Source organism: Vidua chalybeata (genome assembly GCF_026979565.1).
Source record: "Vidua chalybeata isolate OUT-0048 chromosome 1 unlocalized genomic scaffold, bVidCha1 merged haplotype SUPER_1_unloc_1, whole genome shotgun sequence".
NCBI lineage: Eukaryota > Metazoa > Chordata > Aves > Passeriformes > Viduidae > Vidua > Vidua chalybeata.
In genome coordinates this window covers 1-18364 of record NW_026530279.1, presented here as the reverse complement: position 1 = coordinate 18364, position 18364 = coordinate 1, and the positions used below count along the sequence as shown (strand labels likewise).

Below are 18364 nucleotides of genomic sequence, written 5' to 3'. Positions count from 1 at the left end.
GGCCATGGTGACATGGTGACACTGAGGACAGGGTGACACTGAAGACAGGGTGACACGGTGACATGGGGCCATGGTGACACAGGGACACAGGGCCATGGTGACATGGAGACACTGAGGACAGGGTGACACTGGGGACAGGGTGGCACGGTGACATGGGGCCATGGTGACATGGAGACAGGGTGACACGGGGACACGGGGCCATGGTGACACTGAAGACAGGGTGACACTGGGCCATGGTGATGTGGTGACACTGGGGACAGGGTGATACAGTGACATGGGGCCATGGTGACACGGGGCCATGGTGACATGGGGCTGTGGTGACACGGGGACACGGTGTCACGGTGACACAGGGACATGGGGCCATGGTGACAAGGTGACATGGTGACACGGGGACACGGGGCCGTGGTGACGCGGTGGCATGGGGACACAGTGACAGGGTGACACGGGGCCGTGGTGACGCAGTGATACAGGGACAGGGTGACGCAGTGACATGGTGACACGGGGCCATGGTGACGCAGTGATACAGGGACAGGGTGACGCAGTGACAGAGTGACACGGTGACACGGGGCCGTGGTGACACAGTGACACGGTGATACGGGGCCGTGGTGACGCAGTGATACAGGGACAGGGTGACACAGTGACACAGTGACACGGTGACACAGTGACACAGTGACACGGTGACACGGGGCCGTGGTGACGCAGTGACACAGTGACATGGTGACACGGTGACACGGGGCCGTGGTGACGCAGTGATACAGGGACACGGTGACACGGTGACTCGGTGACACGGGGCCATGGTGACACAGTGACACAGTGACACGGTGACACGGGGCCGTGGTGACGCAGTGATACAGGGACAGGGTGACGCAGTGACAGAGTGACACGGTGACACGGGGCCGTGGTGACGCAGTGATACAGGGACAGGGTGACACAGTGACACAGTGACACGGTGACACAGTGACACAGTGACACGGTGACACGGGGCCGTGGTGACGCAGTGACACAGGGACACGGTGACACGGTGACTCGGTGACACGGGGCCATGGTGACACAGTGATACAGGGACAGGGTGACGCAGTGCCATGGTGACACAGTGACACGGTGACACGGGGCCGTGGTGACACAGTGATACAGGGACAGGGTGACACAGTGACACGGTGACACGGTGACACGGTGACACGGGGCCGTGGTGACACTGTGATACAGGGACAGGGTGACACAGTGACACGGTGACACGGTGACACAGTGACACGGTGACACGGGGCCGTGGTGACGCAGTGATACAGGGACAGGGTGACACAGTGACACAGTGACACGGTGACACAGTGACACAGTGACACGGTGACACGGGGCCGTGGTGACGCAGTGACACAGGGACACGGTGACACGGTGACTCGGTGACACGGTGACACGGGGCCGTGGTGACACTGTGATACAGGGACAGGGTGACACAGTGACACGGTGACACGGTGACACGGTGACACAGTGACACGGTGACACGGGGCCGTGGTGACGCAGTGATACAGGGACAGGGTGACGCAGTGACATGGTGACACGGGGCCATGGTGACACAGTGACTCGGTGACACGGTGACACGGGGCCGTGGTGACACAGTGATACAGGGACAGGGTGACGCAGTGCCATGGTGACACAGTGACACGGTGACACGGGGCCGTGGTGACACAGTGATACAGGGACAGGGTGACACAGTGACACGGTGACACGGTGACACGGTGACACGGGGCCGTGGTGACACTGTGATACAGGGACAGGGTGACACAGTGACACGGTGACACGGTGACACAGTGACACGGTGACACGGGGCCGTGGTGACGCAGTGATACAGGGACAGGGTGACACAGTGACACAGTGACACGGTGACACAGTGACACAGTGACACGGTGACACGGGGCCGTGGTGACGCAGTGACACAGGGACACGGTGACACGGTGACTCGGTGACACGGGGCCATGGTGACACAGTGATACAGGGACAGGGTGACGCAGTGCCATGGTGACACAGTGACACGGTGACACGGGGCCGTGGTGACACAGTGATACAGGGACAGGGTGACACAGTGACACGGTGACACGGTGACACGGTGACACGGGGCCGTGGTGACACTGTGATACAGGGACAGGGTGACACAGTGACACGGTGACACGGTGACACAGTGACACGGTGACACGGGGCCGTGGTGACGCAGTGATACAGGGACAGGGTGACGCAGTGACATGGTGACACGGGGCCATGGTGACACAGTGACTCGGTGACACGGTGACACGGGGCCGTGGTGACACAGTGATACAGGGACAGGGTGACACGGTGCCACGGTGCCACGGTGACACGGTGACACGGGGCCGTGGTGACACAGTGACACAGTGACACGGTGCCACGGTGACACGGTGCCACGGGGCCGTGCCCGCAGGGAGCAGATCCGCACGGAGCCGTTCCTGCACCTGCGCTACGAGGGCACCGACTGCGCCCTCATGGTCTCGGCCCGCGGGCACCCCGCGCACCCCGGCTCCTGCGCCGCCGGCGACTTCCTGGCCGCCTTCACCGCCCGGTCAGTGCCGGCCACCGGCCCGGCCCGGGGCCACTGGCCACATCCCAGTGCCAGCAGTCCTGTCCCAGTGCCACCAGCCCGGCCCGGGGCCACTGGCCACATCCCAGTGCCACCGGCCCCATCCCAGTGCCACCGGCCTGGCCCAGGGCCACCGGCCCCATCCCAGTGCCACCGGCCCAGCCCAGTGCCACCGGCCCGGGGCCACTGGCCACATCCCAGTGCCAGCAGTCCTGTCCCAGTGCCACCGGCCCGGCCCGGGGCCACCAGTTCTGTCTCAGGGCCACCAGCCCCATCCCAGTGCCACCGGCCCGGCCCAGGGCCACCGGCCACATCCCAGTGTCACCAGTCCCATTCCAGTGCCACCGGCCACATCCCAGTGCCACCAGCCCTGTCCCAGTGCCAGCAGCCTGTTCCAGTGCCACCAACCTCATCCCAGTGCCACCAGTCCCGTCCCTGTGCCACCAGCCCTGTCCCAGTGCCAGCTGCCTGTTCCAGTGCCACCAACCTCATCCCAGTGCCACCAGTCCCGTCCCTGTGCCACCAGCCCTGTCCCAGTGCCAGCAGCCTGTTCCAGGGCCACCAACCTCATCCCAGTGCTACCAGCCCTGTCCCAGTGCCACCAGTCCTGTCCCTGTGCCACCAGTCCTGTCCCTGTGCCACCAGCCCCGTCCTGGTGTTGTCACAATCCCCTCCCAGCGCCCCAATCCCCTCTCTCCGGGGGTCCCATTCCTGTTCCTGCAGGGATCCCTTCTCCATTCCTCGGGGGTCCCTGTCCCCTCCCCTGTGTCCCTGTCCCCACCGGGGTCGGTGTCCCTGTCCCCCCCTGTGGGTCCCTGTCCCCTCCCCTGTGTCCCTGTCCCCACCGGGGTCAGTGTCCCCTCCTGGGTTCCCTGTCCCCTCCCCTTGCATCCCTGCTCCTTCCCTTGTGTCCCCTCTGTGTTTCCCTGTCCCCCCCCGTGTCCCTGTCCCCTCTGTGTCCCCCGTGTCCCCTGTCCCCGGCCGGTGTCGCTGACGCCCCCGCAGGTACCGGCAGGAGTTCGGTTTCACCATCCCGGGGTCGGTGTCCCTGTCCCCCCCGTGTGTCCCTGTCCCCCCTGTGTCCCCCCTGTGTCCCCCCTGTGTCCCCCTGTGTCCCCCCTGAGTCCCCCCCTGTCCCCTCTGTGTCCCCCCTGTCCCCTGTGTGTCCCCCCCTGTCCCCTCTGTGTCCCCCTGTGTCCCCCCGTGTCCCTCTGTGTCCCCCCTGTGTCCCCTGTCCCGGGGCCGGTGTCCCTGTCCCCCCCGTGTGTCCCTGTCCCCCTGTGTCCCCCCCGTGTCCCCCCCGTGTGTCCCCCCTGTGTCCCCCCTGTGTCCCCCGTGTCCCCTGTCCCCGGCCGGTGTCGCTGACGCCCCCGCAGGTACCGGCAGGAGTTCGGTTTCACCATCCCGGGCCGGGCCGTGCTCGTGGACGATCTGCGGGTGCGGGGCACCGGCAGCACCGAGCCCGTGCCCGAGACCCCGCTGGGCCCCCGCGGGCACCCCCCGCGCCCGGAGACGGTGAGGGGCACCGGGGGGACACCGGGGGGAACGGGGGGGGCACTGGGGAACCGGGGAACCGGGGGGACACCGGGGGGAACGGGGGGAATGGGGAGCCGGGGGGTACCGGGGGGGCACCGGGGACACCGGGGACACCGGGGGGAATGGGGAGCCGGGGGGTACCGGGGGGACACCGGGGGGGCACCGGGGACACCGGGGACACCGGGGGGTACCGGGGAACCGGGGGGAACCGGGAACGGGGATGGGCACCGGGGGGAACTGGGGGGCATCGGAGAACCGGGGGGCACGGGGGGCACCGAGCCCATGGCCGAGAGCCCAGCTGACCCCGGGTGCCCCCAGGTGCCCCCGGGTGCCCGGGGCTGACCCCCGGTGCCGCCGGTGTCCCCGCAGGTGACGCGGTGCTATTTCGAGGGGGGGTACCGGGACACCCCCGTGTACCTGCTGGGGGAGCTGGGCTCTGACCACGCCCTGCCCGGGCCCGCCATCCTCATCGACACCAACAGGTGTGACAGGGGGACAGAGGGACAGGGGGACAGGGGACAGAGGGACAGGGGGACACGGGGACAGAGGGACAGAGGGACAGGGGACAGGGGGACAGGGGGACAGGGGGACAGAGGGACAGAGGGACAGAGGGACAGGGGGACAGAGGGACAGAGGGACAGGGGGACAGGGGACAGAGGGACAGGGGGACACGGGGACAGAGGGACAGAGGGACAGGGGACAGGGGGACAGGGGACAGAGGGACAGAGGGACAGAGGGACAGGGGACAGGGGGACAGAGGGACAGAGGGACAGGGGACAGAGGGACAGAGGGACAGGGGGACAGGGGGACAGGGGGACAGAGGGACAGAGGGACAGGGGACAGAGGGACAGAGGGACAGGGGGACAGGGGGACAGGGGGACAGAGGGACAGAGGGACAGAGGGACACGGGGACAGAGGGACAGAGGGACAGGGGACAGAGGGACAGAGGGACAGAGGGACAGGGGACAGGGGACAGAGGGACAGAGGGACAGAGGGACAGGGGACAGAGGGACAGAGGGACAGAGGGACAGGGGACAGGGGGACAGAGGGACAGAGGGACAGGGGACAGAGGGACAGAGGGACAGGGGGACAGGGGGACAGGGGGACAGAGGGACAGAGGGACAGGGGACAGAGGGACAGAGGGACAGGGGGACAGGGGGACAGAGGGACACGGGGACAGAGGGACAGAGGGACAGAGGGACAGAGGGACAGAGGGACAGGGGGACAGGGGGACAGAGGGACAGAGGGACAGGGGGACAGAGGGACAGGGGGACAGGGGGACAGGGGACAGAGGGACAGAGGGACAGAGGGACAGGGGGACAGGGGGAGAGAGGGACAGAGGGACAGAGGGACAGGGGGACAGAGAGACAGAGGGACAGGGGGACAGAGGGACAGAGGGACAGGGGGACAGAGGGACAGAGGGACAGAGGGACAGAGGGACAGGGGGACACGGGGACAGAGGGACAGAGGGACAGAGGGACAGAGGGACAGAGGGACAGGGGGACAGAGAGACAGGGGGACAGAGGGACAGAGGGACAGAGGGGACAGAGGGACAGAGGGACAGAGGGACACGGGGACAGGGGGACAGAGGGACAGAGGGACAGAGGGACGGGGGACAGGGGACAGAGGGACAGAGGGACACGGGGACAGAGGGACAGAGGGACAGAGGAACAGAGGGACAGGGGGACAGAGGGACAGGGGGACAGGGGGACAGAGGGACAGGGGGACAGGGGGACAGGGGGACAGGGGACAGAGGGACAGGGGGACAGAGGGACACGGGGACAGAGGGACAGAGGGACACGGTGACAGAGGGACAGAGGGACAGAGGGGACAGAGGGACAGAGGGACAGAGGGACAGGGGGACAGAGGGACAGAGGGACAGGGGGACAGAGGGACAGAGGGACAGGGGGGACCCCAAAAAGCCAATGAAGAGGCCGAGACGCTGCTGGGGACCCCTGGGAGTTGTGGGGACCCCAAGGGACGGGTGGAGACCCCAAAGATGTTGTGGGGGGAACAGTGGAACCCTGGGGGAAGGGGGGGGGGGTCTGGGGGGACCCCAGGGGGTTGTGGGGGACCCCAAAGAGGTTGTGGGGCCCCCCAAGGAGGCTGGCTAGACCCCGGGGAGGTTTTGGGTGACCCCAAAAAGCCGAGATGCCGCTGGGGGGGGGGGACCCCAAGGGGCTGTGGGGGGACCCTGGGGGGGTTTGGGGGGGTTCGGGGGGACCCCGGTGCGACCCGCGGGACCCCCCCCCAGCACCATCGTGGTGGAGCCGGGCTGCGTGGCCAGCGTGACGCCGCTCGGGGACATCAGCATCGCGGTGGCCGCGGGGCCAGCGCGGGCCCTGGGCACGCGGCTCGAGCCCGTGCAGCTCTCGGTGTTCGCGCACCGCTTCATGAGCATCGCAGGTGGGGGGGCGGGGGGCTTTGAGGGGGTCTGGGGTGGGCTGGGGGGGTCCTGGGGGGGTCCTGGGGGGGTCCTGGGGGCTTCATGAGCATCGCAGGTGGGGCTTTGGGGGGGTCCTGGGGGGTCTGGGGGGGTTCTGGGAGGGGTCTGGGGGGGTCTGGGAGGGGTCTGGGGGCTTCATGAGCATCGCAGGTGGGGTTTGGGGGGGTCCTGGGGGGTCTGGGGGGGTTCTGGGAGGGGTCTGGGGGGGTCTGGGAGGGTCTGGGGGCTTCATGAGCATCGCAGGTGGGGGTTTGGGGGGGTCCTGGGGGGTCTGGGGGGGTTCTGGGAGGGGTCTGGGGGGGTCTGGGAGGGGTCTGGGGGCTTCATGAGCATTGCAGGTGGGGGTTTGGGGGGTCCTGGGGGGTCTGGGGGGGTTCTGGGAGGGGTCTGGGGGGGTCTGGGAGGGGTCTGGGGGCTTCATGAGCATCGCAGGTGGGGGTTTGGGGGGTCCTGGGGGGTCTGGGGGGGTTCTGGGAGGGGTCTGGGGGGGTCTGGAAGGGGTCTGGGGGCTTCATGAGCATCGCAGGTGGGGGTTTGGGGGGGTCCTGGGGGGTCTGGGGGGGGTTCTGGGAGGGGTCTGGGGGGGTCTGGGAGGGGTCTGGGGGCTTCATGAGCATCGCAGGTGGGGGTTTGGGGGGTCCTGGGGGGTCTGGGGGGGTTCTGGGAGGGGTCTGGGGGGGTCTGGGAGGGGTCTGGGGGCTTCATGAGCATCGCAGGTGGGGGTTTGGGGGGTCCTGGGGGGTCTGGGGGGGTTCTGGGAGGGGTCTGGGGGGGTCTGGGAGGGTCTGGGGGCTTCATGAGCATCGCAGGTGGGGGTTTGGGGGGGTCCTGGGGGGTCTGGGGGGGTTCTGGGAGGGGTCTGGGGGGGTCTGGGAGGGGTCTGGGGGCTTCATGAGCATTGCAGGTGGGGGTTTGGGGGGGTCCTGGGGGGTCTGGGGGGGTTCTGGGAGGGGTCTGGGGGGGTCTGGGAGGGGTCTGGGGGCTTCATGAGCATCGCAGGTGGGGGTTTGGGGGGTCCTGGGGGGTCTGGGGGGGTTCTGGGAGGGGTCTGGGGGGGTCTGGGAGGGGTCTGGGGGCTTCATGAGCATCGCAGGTGGGGGTTTGGGGGGGTCCTGGGGGGTCTGGGGGGGTTCTGGGAGGGGTCTGGGGGGGTCTGGGAGGGGTCTGGGGGCTTCATGAGCATCGCAGGTGGGGGTTTGGGGGGTCCTGGGGGGTCTGGGGGGTTCTGGGAGGGGTCTGGGGGGGTCTGGGAGGGGTCTGGGGGCTTCATGAGCATCGCAGGTGGGGGTTTGGGGGGTCCTGGGGGGTCTGGGGGGGGTCTGGGGGGGTCTGGGGGGGTTCATGAGCATCGCAGGTGGGGCTTTGGGGGGTCCTGGGGGGTCTGGGGGGGTCTGGGGGGTCCTGGGGGCTTCATGAGCATCGCAGGTGGGGGTTGAGGGGGGCTTTGTGGGGGCTTGGGCGGTCCTGGGGGGGTCTGGGGGGGTCCGGGGGGGTTCTTGGGGGCTTCATGAGCATCGCAGGTGGGGCTTTGGGGGGGTCCCGGGGGTCTCCTGGGGGGTCCCGGGGGCATCTCTGGGGGTCCCCCGGTTTTTGGGGTGCCCCCTGAGGGTCCCCGGGGACCCCTCGACTCAAACTCACCCCCCGCTCCCCGAGGCAGACCCAGGACGGGGGATCCCGGGGTGGTCAGGGGTGGTCCCGGGCTGCTCTCAGGGGTCTCGGGGGTCTCTGGCTGGTCCCGGGGGTCTCTCGGGGGTCCCGGGGGTCTCTCGGGGGTCCCGGGGGTCCCGGGGGTCTCTCGGGGGTCCCGCTGAGGGCTCCGTGGCCCCGCAGAGCAGATGGGGCGCACGCTGCAGTCCCGGGGGTCTCTGGCTGTCCCGGGGGTCTCTGGCTGTCCCGGGGGTCCCGGGGGTCTCTGGCTGTCCCGGGGGTCTCTGGCTGGTCCCGGGGGTCTCTGGCTGTTCCGGGGGTCCCGGGGGTCTCTCGGGGGTCTCTCGGGGGTCCCCCTGAGGGCTCCGTGGCCCCGCAGAGCAGATGGGGCGCACGCTGCAGTCCCGGGGGTCTCTGGCTGTTCCGGGGGCCTCTCGGGGGTCTCTGGCTGGTCCCGGGGGTCCCGGGGGTCTCTCGGGGGTCTCTCGGGGGTCTCTCGGGGGTCTCTCGGGGGTCCCGCTGAGGGCTCCGTGGCCCCGCAGAGCAGATGGGGCGCACGCTGCAGTCCCGGGGGTCTCTGGCTGTCCCGGGGGTCTCTGGCTGGTCCCGGGGGTCCCGGGGGTCTCTGGCTGTCCCGGGGGTCTCTGGCTGTTCCGGGGGTCCCGGGGGTCTCTCGGGGGTCTCTGGCTGTCCCGGGGGTCTCTGGCTGGTCCCGGGGGTCCCGGGGGTCTCTGGCTGTCCCGGGGGTCTCTGGCTGTTCCGGGGGTCTCTCGGGGGTCTCTCGGGGGTCCCGCTGAGGGCTCCGTGGCCCCGCAGAGCAGATGGGGCGCACGCTGCAGTCCCGGGGGTCTCTGGCTGTCCCGGGGGTCTCTCGGGGGTCCCGGGGGTCTCTCGGGGGTCTCTCGGGGGTCCCGCTGAGCGCTCCGTGGCCCCGCAGAGCAGATGGGGCGCACGCTGCAGCGCACGGCCGTCTCCACCAACATCAAGGAGCGCCTCGACTTCTCGTGCGCGCTCTTCGGGCCCGACGGGGGGCTCGTGTCCAACGCCCCCCACATCCCCGTGCACCTGGGCGCCATGCAGGAGGCCGTGCAGTTCCAGGTGAGGGAATTTGGGGGGTCCCAGGGGGGATTTGGGGGTCCCAGAGCCATGCAGGAGGCCGTGCAGTTCCAGGTGAGGGAATTTGGGGGGTCCCAGGGGGGATTTGGGGGTCCCAGAGCCATGCAGGAGGCCGTGCAGTTCCAGGTGAGGGAATTTGGGGGGTCCCAGGTGGGGTTTGGGGGTCCCAGAGCCATGCAGGAGGCCGTGCAGTTCCAGGTGAGGGAATTTGGGGGTCCCAGGGGGGATTTGGGGGGTCCCTGGGGGGGTTTGGGGGGCTTTGGGGGGTCCCAGGTGTGGTTTGGGGGGGTTTGGGGGGTCCCGGGGGGGCTCGTGTCCAACGCCCCCCACATCCCCGTGCACCTGGGCGCCATGCAGGAGGCCGTGCAGTTCCAGGTGAGGGGTTTGGGGGGTCCCAGGTGGGATTTGGGGGGGTTTTGGGGGGTCCCAGGTGGGATTTGGGGGTCCCAGGTGGGGTTTGGGGGGGCCTAGGTGGGATTTGGGGGGTCCCAGAGCCATGCAAGAGGCCGTGCAGTTCCAGGTGAGGGAATTTGGGGGGGTTTGGGGGGTCCCAGGTGGGGTTTGGGGGTCCCGGGGGGGGCTTGGGGGGTCCCAGGTGGGGTTTGGGGAGTCCCAGGTGGGGTTTTAGGGGTCCCAGGTGGGGTTTGGGGGATCCCAGGGGGGATTTGGGGGGTCCCTGGGGGGGGTTGGGGGATCCCTGGGGGGGTTTGGGGGGTGCCTGGGGGGGTTTGGGGGGTCCCAGGTGGGGTTTTAGGGGTCCCAGGGGGGGTTGGGAGGTCCCAGGGGGGTCCCAGGTGGGGTTTGGGGGGGTTTGGGGTGTCCCTGGGGGATTTGGGGGGTCCCAGGGGAGATTTGGGGGGGTTTTGGGGAGTCCCAGGGTGGGTTTGGAAGGTCCCAGGTGGGATTTGGAGGGGTTTGGGGGGTCCCTGGGGGGATTTGGGGGGTCCCAGGTGGGGTTTGGGGTGTCCCAGGTGGGGTTTGGGTGGTCCCAGGTGGGGTTTGGGTGGTCCCAGGTGGGGTTTGGGGGGTCCCTGGGGGGGTTTGGGGGTCCCAGGTGGGATCTGGGGGACCCTGAGGGGTGTTGGGGGTCCCCAGGGGGATTTGGGGGGTCCCAGGTGGGATTTGGGGGGTCCCAGGGATTTTGGGGCTCCCCGGGGGGGTTTTGGGGTTCAGCCCCCCCCCGGTTCCCCCCCAGATCCGTAACCTGGGCCCGGAGCTGCGGGAGGGGGACGTGATCCTGAGCAACCACCCCCGGGCGGGGGGCAGCCACCTGCCCGACCTGACCGTCATCACACCTGTGAGTGACACCTGGGCACACACCTGGGCACACCTGGGCACACCTGGGAACACCTGTGAGTGACACCTGGGCACACCTGGGCACACCTGGGCACACCTGTGAGTGACACCTGGGCACACACCTGGGCACACCTGGGCACACCTGTGGCACACCTGTGAGTGACACCTGGGCACACCTGTGAGTGACACTGGGGACACCCAAGGTCACCTGTCCCCCCCAGGTGTCCTGGCCAGGTGTCCCCACAGGTGCTCTGTCCCAGGGTTTTCAGCCCCCTCATGTCACCTGTCCCCAGGTGTTCTGTTCTCCCAGGTGTCTGACCCCGTGTCACCTGTCCCAGGTGTCTGACCCAATGTCACCTGTTCCCAGGTGTTCTGTTCTCCCAGGTGTCTAACCCCAATGTCACCTGTCCCAGGTGTCTGACCCCATGTCCCCTGTCCCAGTCTCTAACCCCAATGTCACCTGTCCCCAGGTGTTCTGGCCGGGCCAGCCCCGCCCCATGTCACCTGTCCCAGGTGTCTGACCCCAATGTCACCTGTCCCAGGTGTCTAACCCAATGTCACCTGTCCCAGTCTCTAACCCCCAATGTCACCTGTCCCAGGTGTCACCTGTCCCAGGTGTCTGACCCAATGTCACCTGTCCCCAGGTGTTCTGGCCGGGCCAGCCCCGCCCCGTGTCACCTGTCCCAGGTGTCTGACCCCAATGTCACCTGTCCCAGGTGTCTGACCCCAATGTCACCTGTCCCCAGGTGTCACCTGTCCCAGGTGTCTGACCCCAATGTCACCTGTCCCCAGGTGTCACCTGTCCCAGGTGTCTGACCCCAATGTCACCTGTCCCAGGTGTCTAGCCCAATGTCACCTGTCCCAGTCTCTAACCCCCAATGTCACCTGTCCCAGGTGTCCCCTGTCCCAGGTGTCTGACCCCAATGTCACCTGTCCCCAATGTCACCTGTCCCAGTCTCTAACCCCAATGTCACCTGTCCCCAGGTGTTCTGGCCGGGCCAGCCCCGCCCCGTGTTCTTCGTGGCCAGCCGTGGCCACCACGCCGACGTGGGCGGCTGCAGCCCCGGCTCGATGCCGCCGCACTCGCAGAGCCTGGCCCAGGAGGGGGCCACCTTCCTGTCCTTCAAACTGGTCACCGGGGGGCAGTTCCAGGAGCAGGGTGGGACATCGGGGACATCCCTGGGGACATCCCTGGGGACATCGGGGACATCCCTGGGGACATCGGGGGATTGGGGACATCGGGGACATCGGGGACAAGGGTGTTCCTGTCCTTCAAACTGGTCACCGGGGGGCAGTTCCAGGAGCAGGGTGGGACATCGGGGACACTGGGGACATCCCTGGGGACATCGGGGGATTGGGGACATCCAGGGACATCGGGGACATTGGGGACACTGGGGACAAAGGTGTTCCTGTCCTTCAAACTGGTCACCGGGGGGCCGTTCCAGGAGCAGGGTGGGACATCGGGGACATCCTTGGGGACATCGGGGACATCGGGGACATGGGGGGAAGATGGCGTGGCCGGGCTGGGGACACGATGGGGGACATTGGGGACAAGGTGGGGACACTGGAGATGCAGCGGGGACACGCTGCTGGCCCTGGGGGGACCCGGGAGGGGACTCGGGGTGTCCCTGTCCCTGTCCCTGTCCCTGTCACTGTCCCTGTCACTGTCCCTGTCCCTGTCCCCGGGGGGGTGTCACTGTCACTGTCACTGTCACTGTCATTGTCACTGTCCCTGTCCCCGGGGGTGTCACTGTCCCTGTCCCTGTCACTGTCACTGTCATTGTCACTGTCCCTGTCCCCGGGGGTGTCACTGTCCCTGTCACTGTCCCTGTCCCCGGGGGTGTCCCTGTCCCTGTCCCTGTCACTGTCCCTGTCATTGTCCCTGTCCCTGTCCCCGGGGGGGTGTCACTGTCCCTGTCACTGTCACTGTCACTGTCATTGTCACTGTCCCTGTCCCCGGGGGTGTCACTGTCCCTGTCACTGTCCCTGTCCCCGGGGGTGTCCCTGTCCCTGTCCCTGTCACTGTCCCTGTCCCTGTCACTGTGTCACTGTGTCACTGTCACTGTCCCCTCATTGTCCCCAGCGGTGACCGAGGCCCTGCTGGCCCCCGGCGCCGTCCCCGGCTGCTCGGGGACGCGGAACCTGCGGGACAACCTGGCCGACCTGCGGGCGCAGGTGGCGGCGAACCAGAAAGGGATCGGGCTGGTCCGGGAGCTGATCGGGCAGCACGGGCTGCAGGCCGTGCAGGCCTACATGGGGCACGTGCAGGTGAGACCCCAAAACCACCCCAAAAGCACCCCAAAAACCCTAAAAATACCAAAACCACCAAATACATCCCAAAAACCCCAAATCCCCCCCAAAACCCCAGCCCCCCGTGCCCCGGGCTGATCGGGCAGCACGGGCTGCAGGCCGTGCAGGCCTACATGGGGCACGTGCAGGTGAGACCCCAAAACCACCCCAAAAGCACCCCAAAAACCCTAAAAATACCAAAACCACCAAATACATCCCAAAAACCCCAAATCCCCCCCAAAACCCCAGCCCCCCGTGCCCCGGGCTGATCGGGCAGCACGGGCTGCAGGCCGTGTAGGCCTACATGGGGCACGTGCAGGTGAGACCCAAAACCACCCCAAAAACACCCCAAAAACACCCCAGAAACCCTAAAAATACCAAAACCCCCAAATAGATCCCCAAAACCCCAAATCCCCCCCAAAACCCCAGGCCCCGTGCCCCGGGCTGATCGGGCAGCACGGGCTGCAGGCCGTGCAGGCCTACATGGGGCACGTGCAGGTGAGACCCCAAAAACACCCCAAAAACACCCCAAAAACCACCCCCAAAAACCCCAAAAACCCTAAAAACACCAAAAACCCCAAATACACCCCAAAACACCCCAAAACCACACCAAATACGCCCCGAAAACCCTAAAAACACCAAAAAACACAAAAAACCCCAAATACACCCCAAACACCTCTGTGTGGCCCCTGAGTGACCCCTGTGTGACCCCTGACCCCCGGTGACCCCTGAGTGACCCCTGAGTGACCCCTGTGTGACCCCTGCCCCCAGGCCAACGCGGAGGTGGCCGTGCGGGACACGCTGCGGGCGGTGGCCACGCGCTGGGGGACGTCGCTGGCGGCCGAGGACACGATGGACGATGGCACCCCGATCCGGCTGCGCGTGCACCTGGAGCCACGCGGGGTGGGATGGGGACACGGGGACATGGGGACAATGGGGACAGGGACACGGGGACAGGGACAGGGACACGGGGACAGGGACACGGGGACAGGGACAGGGACAGGGACACGGGGACAGGGACACGGGGACAGGGACACGGGGACAGGGACAGGGGACAGCACCCCGATCCGGCTGCGCGTGCACCTGGAGCCCCGCGGGGTGGGACAGGGACACGGGGACACGGGGACAGGGACAGGGACACGGGGACAGGGACATGGGGACAGGGACAGGGACACAGGGACAGGGACAGGGGACAGCACCCCGATCCGGCTGCGCGTGCACCTGGAGCCACGCGGGGTGGGACGGGGACACGGGGACATGGGGACAATGGGGACAGGGACAGGGACACGGGGACAGGGGACAATGGGGACAGAGAGGGGACAGCACCCTGATCCGGCTGCGCGTGCACCTGGAGCCCCGCGGGGTGGGATGGGGACAGGGACAGGGACAATGGGGACAGGGACAGGGACAGGGGGGACAGAGAGGGGACAGCAGGGACAGGGGGACAGGGAGGGGACAGCGAGGACAGCCTGGGGACACCGCGGGGACAGCGTGGGCTTTGTGGGGACACGGGGACGTCCCCAAGGTTTGGGGACCCCAATCCAGCTGGACCCCGACGAGGTCGGGGGGAAATGGGGTCACCCCGGGTTTGGGGTCACCCCGGGTTTGGGGACACCCCGGGTTTGGGGTCACCCTGGGTTTGGGGTCACTCCCTGGTCTCTGTGTGGGTTTTTGGGGTCACCCCCAGGCTCTGGGAGGGTTTTGGGGTCACCCCCGGGTTTTGGGGTCACTCCCTGGTCTCTGTGGGGGTTTTGGGGTCACCCCCGGGCTCCGGGCTGGTTTTGGGGTCCCCCCGGGTTTTGGGGTCCCCCCGAGCTCTGGGCGGGTTTTGGGGTCCCCCCGAGCTCTGGGCCGGTTTTGGGGTCCCCCCCCCCGGGCTCCGGGCCGGTTTTGGGGTGCAGTGCCCGCCCCTCTCCCCCCAGGGCAGCGCCGTGTTCGATTTCGGGGGGACGGGCCCCGAGGTGCTGGGGAACTGCAACGCGCCCCGCGCCATCACCCTGTCAGCGCTGATCTACTGCCTGCGCTGCCTGGTGGGGCACGACATCCCCCTCAACCAGGTGAGACCCCAAACACACCCCAAAAACAGCCCGAGCACCCCAAAAACCCCAAAAACCCCAAACACACCCCCAAAACCCCAAACACATCCCCAAACCCAGCCCAAACCCTGTCAGCGCTGATCTACTGCCTGCGCTGCCTGGTGGGGCACGACATCCCCCTCAACCAGGTGAGACCCCAAAGAGACCCTAAATACACCCCAAAAACAGCCCGAGCACCCCAAAAACCCCCAAAACCCCAAACACACCCCAAAAACCCCAAACACACCCCAAAAACAGCCTGAGCACCCCAAAAACCCCCAAAACACCCCCAAAACCCCAAACACACCCCAAAAACAGCCCGAGCACCCCAAAAACCCCAAACCAGGTGAGGCCCCCAACCCCTCCCACATCCCCTCGCTGGGGACCCCAGGGGGGCTCAGGGGGTGCCAGGTGTGCCCAGGTGAGATTAAAGTGGGGTTCAGGTGTGCCCAGGTGTGCCCAGGTGTGCCCAGGTGTGCCCAGGTGAGATTAAAGTGGGGTTCAGGTGTGCCCAGGTGTGTGCCAGGTCTATCCCAGGTGTATCAGGTGTGTGCCCAGGTGTGTCCCAGCTGTGCCCAGGTGTATCCCAGGTGTACCCAGGTGTACCCAGGTGTATCCCAGGTGTCTCCAGGTGTGCCCAGGTGTGTCCCAGGTGTGCCCAGGTGTATCCCAGGTGTACCCAGGTGTACCCAGGTGTATCCCAGGTGTGCCCAGGTGTACCCAGGTGTACCCAGGTGTATCCCAGGTGTACCCAGGTGTACCCAGGTGTGCCCAGGTGTATCCCAGGTGTACCCAGGTGTATCCCAGGTGTGCCCAGGTGTATCCCAGGTGTACCCAGGTGTATCCCAGGTGTGCCCAGGTGTGTCCCAGCTGTGCCCAGGTGTATCCCAGGTGTATCCCAGGTGTGCCCAGGTGTGCCCAGGTGTATCCCAGGTGTATCCCAGGGGTATCCCAGGTGTATCCCAGGTGTATCAGGTGTATCCCAGGTGTGCCCAGGTGTGCCCAGGTGTATCCCAGGTGTATCCCAGGTGTGCTCAGGTGTATCCCAGGTGTCCCCAGATTTATCCCAGGTGTATCCCAGTTGTATCCCAGGTGTGCCCAGGTGTATCCCAGGTGTATCCCAGGTGTCCCCAGGTGTATCCCAGGTGTATCCCAGGTGTGCTCAGGTGTATCCCAGGTGTGCCCAGGTGTATCCCAGGTGTATCCCAGGTGTATCCCAGGTGTGCCCAGGTGTGCCCAGGTGTATCCCAGGTGTATCCCAGGTGTCCCCAGGTGTATCCCAGGTGTGCTCAGGTGTATCCCAGGTGTCCCCAGGTGTATCCCAGGTGTATCCCAGGTGTGCTCAGGTGTATCCCAGGTGTGCCCAGGTGTATCCCAGGTGTACCCAGGTGTATCCCAGGTGTATCCCAGGTGTATCAGGTTTATCCCAGGTGTATCCCAGGTGTATCCCAGGTGTATCCCAGGTGTGCCCAGGTGTATCCCAGGTGTATCCCAGGTGTATCCCAGGTGTGCCCAGGTGTATCCCAGCTGTATCCCAGGTGTATCCCAGGTGTGCCCAGGTGTCCCCAGGTGTATCAGGTGTATCCCAGGTGTGCCCAGGTGTGCCCAGGTGTATCCCAGGTGTGTCTCCCCCCAGGGCTGCCTGGCCCCTGTCCAGGTGCGAATCCCAGGTGTATCCCAGGTGTATCCCAGGTGTGCCCAGGTGTATCCCAGGTGTATCCCAGGTGTGCCCAGGTGTATCCCAGGTGTATCCCAGGTGTATCCCAGGTGTGCCCAGGTGTATCCCAGGTGTATCCCAGGTGTATCCAGGTGTGCCCAGGTGTATCCCAGGTGTATCCCAGGTGTATCCCAGGTGTGCCCAGGTGTATCCCAGGTGTATCCCAGGTGTATCCCAGGTGTGCCCAGGTGTATCCCAGGTGTATCCCAGGTGTATCCCAGGTGTGCCCAGGTGTATCCCAGGTGTATCCCAGGTGTATCCCAGGTGTGCCCAGGTGTATCCCAGGTGTATCCCAGGTGTATCCCAGGTGTATCAGGTGTATCCCAGGTGTACCCAGCTGTGCCCAGGTGTCCCCAGGTGTATCCCAGGTGTCCCCAGGTGTATCCCAGGTGTGTCTCCCCCCAGGGCTGCCTGGCCCCTGTCCAGGTGCGAATCCCCCCCGGCTCCATCCTGGACCCCTCCCCCGAGGCCGCCGTGGTGGGCGGGAACGTGCTGACGTCACAGCGCGTGGTGGACGTGGTGCTGCGCGCGTTCGGCGCATGCGCGGCCTCGCAGGTGAGGCCGGGGGCGGGGACAGGGGCGGGGAGGGGAGGGGAGGGGAGGGACAGGGGAGGGACAGGTGAGGGGAGGGGACAGGGGAGGGACAGGTGAGGGACAGGTGAGGGGAGGGGAGGGACAGGTGAGGGACAGGTGAGGGGAGGGGAGGGACAGGTGAGGGACAGGTGAGGGACAGGTGAGGGGAGGGGAGGGGAGGGACAGGTGAGGGACAGGGGAGGGGACAGGGAAGGGACAGGTGAGGGGACAGGTGAGGGACAGGGGAGGGACAGGTGAGGGACAGGGGAGGGACAGGGGAGGGGACAGGTGAGGGACAGGGAAGGGACAGGTGAGGGGACAGGTGAGGGACAGGGGAGGGACAGGTGAGGGACAGGGGAGGGGACAGGGGAGGGACAGGTGAGGGGACAGGTGAGGGACAGGGGAGGGACAGGTGAGGGACAGGGGAGGGGACAGGTGAGGGGACAGGTGAGGGACAGGGGAGGGACAGGTGAGGGACAGGGGAGGGGACAGGGGAGGGACAGGTGAGGGGGACAGGTGAGGGACAGGTGAGGGACAGGTGAGGGACAGGGGAGGGGACAGGGGAGGGACAGGGGAGGGACAGGTGAGGGGACAGGTGAGGGACAGGTGAGGGGACAGGGGAGGGGACAGGGGAGGGGAGGGGAGGGGAGGGACAGGTGAGGGGACAGGGGAGGGACAGGGGAGGGACAGGTGAGGGACAGGGGAGGGGACAGGTGAGGGGAGGGGAGGGACAGGTGAGGGACAGGTGAGGGGACAGGTGAGGGACAGGTGAGGGACAGGGGAGGGGACAGGTGAGGGACAGGTGAGGGGAGGGGAGGGGAGGGACAGGTGAGGGGACAGGGGAGGGACAGGGAGGGGACAGGTGAGGGACAGGGGAGGGACAGGGGAGGGACAGGGGAGGGGACAGGGGAGGGACAGGTGAGGGGAGGGGAGGGGAGGGACAGGTGAGGGGACAGGTGAGGGACAGGTGAGGGACAGGGGAGGGGAGGGGAGGGGAGGGACAGGTGAGGGGACAGGGGAGGGACAGGTGAGGGGACAGGGGAGGGACAGGTGAGGGGACAGGTGAGGGGACAGGTGAGGGACAG

At 67.0% G+C, this 18364-nt stretch overlaps 1 protein-coding gene across 1 annotated transcript in view; it reads left to right on the top strand.

Annotated features, from left to right (window-relative positions):
• Positions 1-17261, top strand: part of OPLAH (5-oxoprolinase, ATP-hydrolysing) — a gene marked incomplete at its 3' end in the record, with an annotated part of 33631 nt that extends 16370 nt beyond the window's left edge. The window contains 11 exon segments of the mRNA XM_053932976.1: positions 2429-2566; positions 3961-4099; positions 4490-4602; positions 6375-6526; positions 9151-9311; positions 10525-10626; positions 11610-11784; positions 12709-12893; positions 13686-13817; positions 14837-14971; positions 17112-17261. Coding sequence (XP_053788951.1) covers positions 2429-2566; positions 3961-4099; positions 4490-4602; positions 6375-6526; positions 9151-9311; positions 10525-10626; positions 11610-11784; positions 12709-12893; positions 13686-13817; positions 14837-14971; positions 17112-17261 — 1582 coding nt within the window.
• Positions 17262-18364: the final 1103 nt, after the last annotated feature.